Source organism: Erpetoichthys calabaricus, chromosome 1 (genome assembly GCF_900747795.2).
Source record: "Erpetoichthys calabaricus chromosome 1, fErpCal1.3, whole genome shotgun sequence".
Taxonomy (NCBI): Eukaryota; Metazoa; Chordata; class Cladistia; order Polypteriformes; family Polypteridae; genus Erpetoichthys; species Erpetoichthys calabaricus.
The window spans coordinates 301,321,314-301,334,219 of record NC_041394.2 but is presented as its reverse complement, the minus strand read 5'-3'; the positions used below and the strand labels follow the sequence as shown (position 1 = coordinate 301,334,219).

Here is a 12,906-nt window from a genome sequence, read left to right as displayed (position 1 = left end):
CATGAGTGAAGGAAGAATGGAGCGTGAGATCGACAGGCGGATCGGTGCGGCATCTGCAGTAATGCGCGCTCTGCACCGGTCTGTCGTGGTGAAAAAGGAGCTGAGCCACAAGGTGAAGCTCTCAATTTACCAGTCGATCTATGTTCCTACCCTCACCTATGGTCATGAGCTTTGGGTAGTGACCGAAAGAACGAGATCGCGAATACAAGCGGCTGAAATGAGTTTCCTCCGCAGGGTGTCTGGGCTTTCCCTTAAAGATAGGGTGAGAAGCTCAGTCATCCGGGAGGGGCTCAGAGTAGTGCCGCTGCTCCTCCGCATTGAGAGGAGTCAGATGAGGTGGCTCGGGCATCTGATCAGGATGCCTCCCTGGTGAGGTGTTCCGGGCACGTCTAACCGGAAGGAGGCCCTGGGGAAGACCCAGGACACACTGGAGGGACTATGTCTCCCGACTGGCCTGGGAACGCCTTGGGATTCTCCCAGAAGAGCTAGAAGAAGTGGCCAGGGAGAGGGAAGTCTGGGCATCTCTGCTCAAGCTGCTGCCCCCGCGACCCGATCTCGGATAAGCGGAAGAGGATGGGTGGATGGATGGAGTTCCATAATTTTTAAACTGAGGGCAAGATTTTATTAAAGGAATAGGACATATTCTTGCATCCATAATTTCCCAAAATCAAGCAGGATTTGTTAAAAGGAATATGAATGGTCAGTGCAATATATTCTGGTACCGCTTCTATGGTTGTGCTATCTCTTGATACAGAAAGAGGAGAATGTGGATATCTATTTACTGTAGTATGCAAATCTGGGTTTAAACCTAATTTATGGGCATAGATCAAACTCTTATACTCCAGACAAGAAGCATATATTTATGTGAATATCATACATTTTGTATATTATGCTTTAGAGCACTGAACCAGGCAGGCCTGCCCTCTGTCCCCTGTGTAGTTTGCCATTGCTGTTGAACCCCTCTCCGTCCATATTCATAAGCAAACCAATATTCAGGAAATTGTAAGACATGGATATGAACAGAAAATATCACTTTAAAATGATAGAATATTACTTTATTTTATATAGAGAATATTATTTTTACTTTCTGTGACACAAGGCTCCAACTTAGCATCTCTGCAAGCAGATTTCTTGCTGTGATTAGTGAGAAGGAACAGTTAATAAATCATCAGAGAGATGTAAAACCGATGGGGTTCTTAACAAGTTCACTACTGGCAGGTTAAATCAGCACAGATGGACTCAAGTCTCGTCGATGGCAGCTGAAAGAATGCATTCATTGGTTGCTTCAAAAAGAAAAAAGATAACACTCTTGATCTTGGGATTTAATGGTGTTTAACTTGAGATTTGAGATTTATATATAGTATTTTTTTATATAAGGTTATTCCTCTCAGGGACAAATGAAAAAAGTATCACTTAATTGAGAAGACTTATTTATGAAACAGATCATGTTCAAATATAAATGAATGGAACCACAATACAGTAAAGTGAAATCTGTTACTAGTAAGCTATGTTTTACCAGGTACATTTTCATAAAACATTCCTTGCTTTGTTTATAAAATAAAAATGTATCAGCTTCTGGTTATTGTTGAGAGTAAAAATCCATAATAATAGAAATCCATCCAGCCTGTCACAGGGTACACTTATACCACTCTAAACCCCCAAACACACACAGACACACACACAGCATGCATACTCCACAAACACAACAACCAAGCTGAACCTCAAACTCAAGAGTTCCAGAGTTGTGAGGCAGCAAACTAACCACTATACCACTCATAAACTGAAAATATACAGTAGCTATAAACATCTCTATAAGAAGACCAAAAAGAACTATTAGAACAACAGATCTGAAATAAGCTTGAGATGTCATTTGCCCTGATGCACCAAAAATAATACATTTAATTGCTGTTAATTTTATGAACTTTTCATTTATTTATAACGTTTCATGTCTAAGTAGTGAAACATGCAGACTTTAGGTTCTAAGTTAAAGATAAGGAGGTGTTTATACTTTTTATGTTGTCTAATCATCCTCTTGTTTGTGGGCAAGAATTTCTCTCTTGTTCTTGTTTTTGCATTTTGTATTCTGGACTTTGTCTTGCATGCCTTTGTGAAACTGTGTTTGCCTGCTACTGAACTGCTGTACATTCAGGAATACTGGTTATGTTTTTCATGGTCTTGTCTTATTGTTTCTCATTCTTTGTCACTGAATTGTGGTCTGCTTGACACTCAGCAGATGTCCCTGCTCTTCTTCTTCCTGCCAATGTGATGGTTAGCACTTTGTTTTGCAAGTCACTCTAATGTTCGTTATGCACTTTTAATAAAGTTTGATGTTCAGTGATCATTAAGTACAATAAATTCAAAAACAGGATGCTGTTTTTATAAGCACACTGTTTTTAGATGGTAAAAGTAAGGATATTAAGGAGCAGGTCTTGTGACACAACATAAGACAAGATTTAAAGAACAGCAAACTTGCCAGTTGTTTACATGAGAACTCACCGTTTATTATGAATTCTGGACACATATTTGGTAATTGCATGGCATTTCTCTGTCTTTGTCATACTTGCAGTTTGCATCCTGCACTTGATGCTCAGCAAATGGCGCTGCCCTTCTTTTTCTCCTTCTTATTATGATGACCATCATGTTAGCAGCCACTGCAATTTGTTTGATGCTCCAGCAGATGCCACTGATCTTTTCTTTCTCCCATGCCTCTTGATTCGGCAATCACTTTGCCGCATTAACCCCACAAGCACAGATCACTTTGCCGAGATGGCCGCTACCTACATTTTTTTTTTTAATTTCCAAAGCATATCAGGTCATAAACTTTCGATGAAGACCAAAATCAAAGTTCTAGCACCAGTGGAGAGACAGACACACTTTGGTATTTTATAAATTTTTTATTAAATTTTTTAACTCAATTATTCCTTAATAAGATCACAGAAAACTGTTGCCATTGCAGACAACTTTAGGGATAAGATATGTTACTAATCTTTTTTATCTCATTTGCAAATCATATCTTGCCATTTATTCTTAATAGATAATTTCTAAGTATGTTAAATACTGTAGCACAGTCCCTACTGATGGAGCACTTGATTATAAATGCATTATGGTGTAGGCAGGCAAAGCATAATGAACATCATGCTGAGTTAATTAAATAATATACCAACGTGTATCTTTACACATTGTACTTTCACCAGCAGGCCGAAAAAATTGTAAATCAATTTTAATGAAAATGGATGAATGGTCAGTTTTCTTAATTTGGTTTACTTTTAATCTTTTAAATAGTGATTAGAGACCAGAAAGGGTAGATAGTTACTTATTATAAACATAAAATATTTTTTGACAAGCCTTACAGCATACACTTATTTAACTTCTATTCCCAGATGTATTGGGATCAAGGCAGAATCTACTCTTTTATGGGTTGCTAGTCCATTGTAGAGTAGGCTTACCCACGCTTAGTCCAGTTTATAGTTACCATCATCTTTGTGTTCACTTACTTACACAGGACCATTTACAAACTCCACTGAGAGAGCAGCAGCCCTGTGCCATTTTGACACCTAAAAACATCTTCTTGTTCCACATTGCTTCTCTGTCAGTGCAGATTGAAAGGTTACCAAATTGAGATTTGGTCAAAGGGGTGAGTTTAGCTGCATTGTCCTGCTGTTTTCTGTTAAATTAACAAGGCCCTTGTAGAATGTAAATTGACGGGCATGCAGATAGCGTAAAAGTGCTCAGGTGATTTAACTTTTCCTATGCTTCAGATTGTAGTATTTCTTGTGCCTCATCCTCGCTGCACGCTCGGCCTTGTATCTTGTTTGAAAACAGGAAACAACTTTGCAAGGTATGATAAGAATTGTGTCTAGTGATTTCCCTAAAGAATATAACTCAGATTGCATTGTCAAGCCCTGCCATATCGCTGCAAGTTATTTTATGGATGCCCAGCTGTGCCATGGCTGCTCCTGTGAGACACTGTCTATTTTGATCTCTGCAGTATAAACATGGATTGCCCTGGGCTTGCTATGACTGCATCTTTACTCCTCACCTTCACTAGGAGCTCTTGGTACTTTAGTGGGCACAAGAGTTCTCTGTCCTATCAGCTTTAATGACCTCCTGCAATATCAGTGTTCTGAGCATTGACAAAGGCAGCCAGAGGTGAAATTAACCGGATAACAGCTGTTGCAGCAGCTACACCTGCTAGAGCTTCTAAAATTTCTTCCAAAGAAAATACATCTCTCATCTCTTTCGAGCACATTGAGTTCAAAGGAATGGATTAAATGTTAGAATAATGTCCATGCTTATGAAAAAAAGAATTACAGCCATTAATCTGTCTTCTATAATTATTTTGTTAGGTAACAGCTACAAGATGAAAGTTAGTTTTTTTTCAAGTCTCCATTATAGGAAAGATAAAACACAATATGTTGCAAAAGTACTCAATTTATATAATTATATAATTTAAATTATTTATAATTTAAATAATTTTAAATAAAAAACTGGTCCACTTTCATTTATTTGGCATTTATTAAACATAAATTCTTTAAGGTTGACATGTTTTGTTTTAGTATCATGTAGCTTAGAAGCATTTGTGCTCAGCTAGAAAGTATCAACTATAGTTTACAGAATTCTTAAATATTCTTAAATCTCTCTATTATAATAAAAAAATCCTAGGATGAGACAAGACTTTTTAGCCTGGGATGAGACGTGACTTTTTCAGAGAGATACTTTCACGTCCAGGGAGATGAGACCTTGTGCTAAGAGATTTAACTATGCCCAGAAAGACAAAGAGTAGATGACAAAGTACAACGTCGCAAAGAATTCAAAAACATTGGCGCGATACACATCCAAAGCAGATTAGAGATAACGAAAGAACTAAAATTCGAAAGTCTCAAAAAAATGATAGTAAAGATTGCATTGGCGCAAACAAATGGAAATTATTACTCGGTGAAATAACGGAACAGTGAAAAGAGATTGCATATATTGTTCGGATTTAAACTTTAAGTCGGAGACTTGTAGATCGTCTAATTTATGTTGCCATCAGGGAGAAGTAATGTTTCTTCCCAATGAAGAGGCGTATCCGCAAGAATTTTAAGTTTTGTTGTTTGATGAAAGTGAAATCTACATATGCAAGCGGCAGAGATTTTAAGTGGCTGGCTTGTAGCACAGGCCCGGGGGTTGGTTGGTGAGCGAAGCGAGCAGGGAGCAAAGCCCCCTAGTATTCCTAAATATCCAGCCAGTGCCGACCTGCCCTGTGATCTGAGTCCTCGAAGGGACAATGAATTCAAATAGACATGCTCCTATCAGGTTTGAATAGGCCCTCTTCACCTTTACAACAGATGCAAATAATGAAGTTTGTGGACATCTTGTTTTATATCTAGTATAAATAATCCTTTCTGAAGGATGGATCTGACTGAATCTAGATATCATCATAAGTATTCATTTTGAAAAAAGGTGTCAATTCAAAAACTGTACCATAATGTCAGGAACTGAAATCCCATTCTATGTGTAGACTCCAGTTGGAGTTGAGTTTCCATGCTCTCCTTGAGTATTTCTTCAGGCTTCCTCCCTCATCCCAAGGCTGTGTTTGTGAGGTTAATTGGTGACTTTATAGTCTCCTCTGTTTCAGTGAGTGTAGGAGGGTGTAGGTAAGTGTGCTAATAACCTGAAATTCTATCCAAGTTAAGTGCCTTCACTTTAATAAGACCAGAAGATATGATCAGAACTGAAGCCAAGCAGCATTCTATGAAAAATAAATTATTTATAAAGATGGGGGTACAAACAACAGTCTGTTTGATCAAACAAGCATTTATATTATTCAATTCCTATCATTGTTATTTATTTTTAGGTTGATGTATATATTTAATTAATTGCTAAGTATGTGTCTTTTTTCAGCGCCTTTCCAATGGTTCAATTGATTCAAATGATGAGGCCAGCCAGGTGGTCGAGCTTCAGGAACTGTTGGAGAAACAGAACTATGAGTTGGTCCAGATGAAGGAACGAATGTCTTTGCTTTCATCCCGTGTCTCTGAAGTTGAACAAGAGTTAGAGACTGCAAGGAAGGATTTAATAAAATCAGAGGAAATGAGCAATAAATTTCAGCGTGATAACAGAGAGGTAATGTGTACAGGTTTTCCTATATTCCTATTCTGCCTTTTTTTTCCATTATATTCATGATATGCTAGACTGAAGTGTAAAAATGGCTTGAAGGACTTTGTTATTTTCATATTCCATCCATCCATCCATCCATTATCCAACCCGCTATATCCTAACTACAGGGTCACGGGGGTCTGCTGGAGCCAATCCCAGCCAACACAGGGCGCAAGGCAGGAAACAAACCCTGGGCAGGGCGCCAGCCCACCGCAGGGCGTATTTTCATTTTCACTGACCCAACTCTGTTTGCTAGTTACTGCTCAGGGTCTTTTTCCTGTAATATTTGATAGTCAGTACTTTTTAGCCAAACAGTTTCAAAAGTAGTAGCTTGGCCCTCTAATGGAAGTTCTGTCTGCTGCACATTTAGACAGGGGCCTAGCAGATGTGTACCGTGATCCACTGTCTTCGGTGTCCTGCTCAATAATTTATGAATGTTTAAAAATTACATCACCATCATATCCTACTGAGGTTCCTGTGGGTGTGTACTACTTGGCTATGAAAAGATTTGAAAAGCAATCCACCATTTAAAACACAGCTCATCTGATGAAACCATAAGGAATCCTACTGTTATCATGACTGAGCTGTTTTGTAATTTTTTTTTTAATATAATTACATATTTTTTTCAATGTCATTCTGAGAGGTTTCTGGCATTATTAAATATGCAAATTCATAATATATGTCTGATTTTATTGTAAAGTTTAGCTACTGTATGCCATTATGAAAGTCATTTATATTTATTTTGGAAAATATTTGTCGTTTTGCATTTCCATTGATTGGTTGCTGTGAGTGTGTCCTCAGGTGGCCTTAATAGACCAACAGGTTATAAATGGTCAGCAGGGGGCAACCGTCAATCAAGCATTGACCTTTACTAATCAATTTTCTAAGTGTTTCAGATTTTGAATTTAGGCTACAAGAAGTATGTGAGGATGGTCCAGGATATGGTATGAGGGAGTGAGGACTCGGGTTAAAAGCAGTGCTGGGGTAACAGACAAGATCCCAGTTACTGTAGAGTAGGTCTGCACCAGGGATCTTTTTTAAGTCTTTACGTCTTTGATCTGGTTATGGATGTGTTGACTCATAGGATAAATGACCTATCCCTCCTGTAAATGCTTATTGCTGATGTCATTGTGTTGTGTAGCACCAGAAAAGACAATGCGGAGAGGAAGCTGGAAGAATAGAGAAGGCTTTGGAAGAAAGAGGACTGAAAATAAATAGGAAGAAGACAGCATATATGTGGAGTTACAAAATAAGACAGAATAAGAAATGAGACAATCAGAGGTATCACAAAAGTGGGAAAGATATCTAAGAAAGTACAGGAACATTAGTTGAAGTGGAATGTGATGAGGAGAGACAATGAATATGTGGTCAAAAGAGTGATGAGAATGGAAGTAAAAGAGGTCAGAAAGTGAAGGAAGCCAAAGCAAAGTTGGATGGATAAAGTAAAAGAAGATCTGAAGGAAAAGGGCTGGATTGGAAAGAAGCTGCAGGACCAAGCTCTTCGGAGAAGGTAGATCAAACACATCAAACCCACATGGAAGTAGAAAAAGCTGAAGAAGAAGAAAAAAAGAAAACATTTAGGCTATGATTTATTAATAATTCTTCCTGACTACAATTTTTTTTGCTCTGGTTAAGACAAGAGATAGAACTGATTTCTCTGGTTTTTGACTTTAGCATGTTCTTGGCTTTGTTTCTTACTTGTGAGCCATCATTAATTGCCCTTACAGTGTGCTTCTAATCTATCTTGGCTGTAAAACTATAACTTGCACTGCAGTATGTCTATTACAACTTAACGTGAAACAAAATAGATATTGACTTTTTCATGTGCAATTGTATTCTGTTTATGAATGAGGTTATCTAGTTGGCCATTTACTGCAAAAATGTGGATTATGTTCTTTCTTTCTGAAGAAGAAGAGATTAATTATGTCAGTCTGAAAACTGGCACAGAGCACAGTAACCCATCTTTTAAATAAGGAAGTTTCTGATCTGCAATTGTTCTCAAAACTGTTTTCTTGTAAAAAATTTGAAAAGGGATTTTTCACAGAAAGCGTTGCACTTCAGAGGTAAGGTGTTGTATTCTTAAGTGACGCTCAGACTTGTTTTCATGTTTAAAAGTGTCAGCTTCTCAGTGGCTGCTCAGTTTAGTTGATGACACTCAAGTAGTAGTAATAATGTAATAATGAAATTATTAGTTTCATCAGCAAGCATACAGAGGTTAGGTAATAGTGTCATTATTTATTGAATTATAACATTAAAGTCAGAGTTTCAGCTTCTGGCCCAAGATTATCTAGCTATATTCCAGCATGTAGTAAAATATTATTTCCAGAATATCAAAAAGAAGCTGTTATCAGAGATTGATCTTATTGTTACTGTCAATACTCATGAGGTCCCTAGGAACAGGAAAATGAAAACATTGTACAAGGGATTATGGTAAACTGACATGGATAAAGCTATGCCTTCTCTAAACTATCTTGCATTTTAGAGCATTGGTATTATTAAGAGTGGGTCAGAGGCAGGAACTGAACAAGCAGCTTTGTGTTTAGTGTCTTGTGTCTAGTTCCCTGGCCACAAGGTATTAATATTTCACATTGAATTCTTCTTTGCTAATTCATTTTCTTTTTTATCATCCTTTCAGGTATGAAACACTATCCCATTTGCCAATAAGTCATGTTTTCTTGTCAAATGGCACCTCTCAGATTTTTTTGATGTTTCTTTTGTGCAGGCAATGTGCCAAAAAGAAGACATGGAAGAGCGCATTACCACCTTGGAGAAGCGATACTTGAGTGCCCAGAGGGAATCTACCTCTTTGCATGACATGAGCGACAAACTCGAGAATGAGCTGGCTAACAAAGAGGCCCTCCTACGTCAGGTTCTGTATCAGGATTAGCAGAAACTCTTATTATGCAGTAGGGGTTGTTATTGATTTTTAGGCTGACATCTAAGTCTGTGTTTTTGCATACCACATCTTGTTGGCTTTTCCTTTAAGTAGACTTCTGGCTTTTGTTTGTTACCTGCTCATAATCTGTTTATTTTTTTACTCTGTACATCTATTATGTTTGTGTCCCTTTCTTCCATTTTCAATTATTTCTTTGTCTAGTCTGCCAAATGCTTATTTTCACATTAATCCATGCTTTGATATATTGTAATCTGTCTCAGACCACATCTTTACTTTCACAAGGATTTTTGATCAGGTTAGCTTTTCCAACAATGTCTGTACATGTTGTTCATTGTATAATACAGTACCAAGTCCATTTTTCAATTATATTGCCAACTTCCTTTGCCCTCTCATGCTTGGGTGAGTCTTCAATGTTTTTGAGAGGTCCCTCAAACTTGCCTTGGCCTCACATTACATGGGATCTCCAGTGATTTTCAAGTTTATTTATGTCACCTTAGTGACTGATGGAGAGGAGAGTGTAGTATGACATCCCCAGCAACCAGGTCATAGTGCATTGTGACTGGCTAAAACAAAATCAAACTATTTTAATTTTATCTTAAATCATAGGGGTAGACTCTTGTATGTGTAAGGGTTGACAACCATTGAGAATGAGGAAATACATTGCATAAAATACAGCCACAAGGAAAGGGTGATTTGGACTAGGCAAACAGAAGAGAGGCTCATCTTTCTGCTGTCACATACTTTTAATATGACAGAATGGAAGATAGCAGAACGTACGCTGAGACTACAACTGAACTCACAATACATGAAAAATGTTTGTAGAGCTACCAGGCAGCACATTAATTGGCGGTCAAAATGTGGCAAGCTTGCAACATTTCAGAAATTAGAAACTGTGCTGAGAAGTCAGGAGGTAGTCATGTAATCTGTCATCCATGACAATTAAAGGAGTGTTGTCGGACATCCTCAACACAATTAGACCAAAAGGCTATGACATGCTCTGTGACTTGAAGTTGTAGAGTGTGACAACAACATTTATTTATATAGCACGTTTTCATACAAATGATGTAGCTCAAAGTGCTTTACAAGACGAAGAAAGAAAAAAAGAAAGAAAAAATATAAAAATTTGGCAATGCTAATTAACAAAGAATAAAGAAAGGTCCTATGGCTAGGGAGGACAGAAAAAACAAGAAAAACTCCAGATGGCTGGGGTTCCAAGGCCATGAGACTGCCCAGCCCTCACTAGGCATTCTGCCTGACAATATATATATATATATATATATATATATATATATATATATATATATATATATATATATATATACTTTTTTTAAAAACCATGCTTATATTAAGTTAAAAAGTGTACTAAAAAGTAAAAATAAGTCTCTCACACATCACTCTCCAAATAAAAGGTGGGTACTTTTGTTAAGATTTTAAGAAGTGTTTTTTGAATGTTGTTTAATGAAAAGTGCTCATGCTTAGACGATGATGGTCATGTAGACCTCTGACCTTCAATCCATCAATGTAGGGACTACACTGTGCTTTGATCAGGTGGTGGTGGCGCAGATCGCCACCACAGAAAATTGTAAAGAGAACAGCAGAGAAAGTAGGGGTTGATACTGATTTTGGAGACATGAAGAAAATAAAAAAATGATAATTAAAATGACCTTACAGGGAGTTTAACATTAATGCACAAAAGGGAACAAATGATCAAAGTGAGCTGGGTCTTATGTGCAATATCATGACACTCTTGGATAACTAAGGGTTACCTAGCCATCCTTTCTTTTATGATCTATCTAGACTAGACATATACAATCCGTCTCATCACTAATGGTATTTCTACATGCAACATCAACTTTTCAAATACTTTAAAAACATATTAATAAAACACTTGTAAGATCAAATGATTGTAGAGCAAATTGATTTATATTCAAATTTTAAACTACATCATATGATAAAAAAAAATGGAACCAGATGAGAAATTATGAAACAGAGAAAAATCACACATTTTATGTATTTTGTCACACATGCACATCAGAGGATCGCCTTAGGGCCTCTGTTGAGGCATGTAATAACCTGCCAAGACAACAGAGGGCACTATTGCTAACATTGTCATCTCCTTCTTTCCCCACAGTGCAGAGAAACTTTTGAGTGAGGGCAACTGACTCTCCCACTTCCAGTTCTCTGGCCATAAAAGCCCTGGCTTCCCAGAAGTAGTTGTCATTTTGGCATGAGTGACCCGCCAGACAGAGCTCTTGACCAAACTCACCTTGATTTGTGGCTAGGAGCTGAATTCTTTTTGACAGCCTTTTTTAGCCGGAACACAGGGGTAAAGGCACCAAAGAACATACTTTTTTTTGTGTTTTGTTATATATACAGTATATAAAATAAAATAAAATAGTACTAGATGAGCTAGGTTGGCTAAAGTAGCACCATTAACAAGCCTTCTGTTATTGTCGGGTTTTTTTTATAGCAGTGTAAAGTCAGCTTTCATTTCAAATTTATTATAGATACCACAAAGCTCTCAAGAAGCATAATTCCTCTAGATATTTTAATTAATTTTGCAAAGGTGATTTTTTTTTATATTTCCCATATTTAATGGTGTTAGAACTATGAAGAGTATTGCAAATTAAACCACAGAGGCAGCAGCATTCGACAGCCGGAAAGAGTCTTGAATATTTTACTATGGAGAGAAATATTTTTTTGATCAATTTTCTATTATTATTCTCTTGTGGTGTCCTTCATGTAGACTGTTTTCTATGCCTGCCAAATGCCAGCCTCTGGAGTCTGGAATTTTCTTACTTGAAGAAGAGAATGAAATACATACAACAAAGCTATTGCAACAAACCTTTACATTCTCCCATTCCAGTCCTTCACAGTCCACTTCTTTTTGAATTCCCTGCTGTCCAACTTGCTTCTACTATGAAAGTCATTCCGTCTTTGCATATATTTTTAAAGTATTGTCATTTAGTCATAATGAAATTTAGCTTACAGTAAGTGAAATTAAATGCATGATTTTAATTGTTAAATTCCCAGTTACAGACCACAATGATGTAACCATTCAGTGTGGTGTTGCAACTGGTAAATTCCTTTTGTAGTTCTTCCAGTCTTACACTGCATTTATACAGCAACATCCTTCCTTAATCAGAACTACACTTATATAGGAAAAGGTTAATATACACAAACTCTGTGTATTGTTTAAAATAATGCATACAATAGGAAAAGAAATTGGTATATATTATGAGAAATACCTCATGTTTAAAGGTAAGTGAATGTGGTGTTGCAATAATTGTGTAACCAATCAGAAAGGCAACTAACAAAAATATGTGAGAAGCCTATTTTATAGTAAAGTAAGCAAATCAATGTGGTTATTTCCCTAGAGGAAGGTATCAGGATTCCCTGGTGATCTTAATGAGGGGTTTGCAAATTCCCATCACTCTGTGCAGTTATTAAACCAATAGTTTTGAATGTATCAGTTTATTGCAGTGCCAGCCCATGCAGAACTAGGCATTGTCCAGCACAGCCTTTGAGAGAGTGTGGCCACTTTAGGTTATTATTGCACCTATTAGGAACTTGACAGCAGGACACATCCTTCTGCCTTGATCGCTACCCAACGGAATTTCAAAAAAAAAATTTCAAATGAGTTAACTCCACTATTCTTACCAATGTTTATAGATGCTAAAGACAACAAAATTTTACATCCAACTTTTTGCCAAGCATTAATTACCAACTTTCCTAAGAAGAATATAGACTTAATACAATGTGCATCGTACAGACCAATCTCTCTTCTGAATAACAACGTTAAGATACTCTCCAAAGTTCTAACCAGAAGGATTGAAAAAGTACTTCCTTCTGTGATATCACAAGACCAAACC

At 37.1% G+C, this 12,906-nt stretch overlaps 1 protein-coding gene across 6 annotated transcripts in view; it reads left to right on the top strand.

The window, feature by feature from the left end:
- Positions 1–12,906, top strand: part of ppfia2 (PTPRF interacting protein alpha 2) — a 960,214-nt gene that overhangs the window by 781,575 nt on the left and 165,733 nt on the right. For all 6 annotated transcript variants that reach the window (XM_051919721.1, XM_051919713.1, XM_051919703.1 and 3 more), the window contains exons 8-9: positions 5,884–6,105; positions 8,861–9,007. In XM_051919721.1, coding sequence (XP_051775681.1) covers positions 5,884–6,105; positions 8,861–9,007 — 369 coding nt within the window. The remainder of the gene's footprint in view (positions 1–5,883; positions 6,106–8,860; positions 9,008–12,906) is intronic.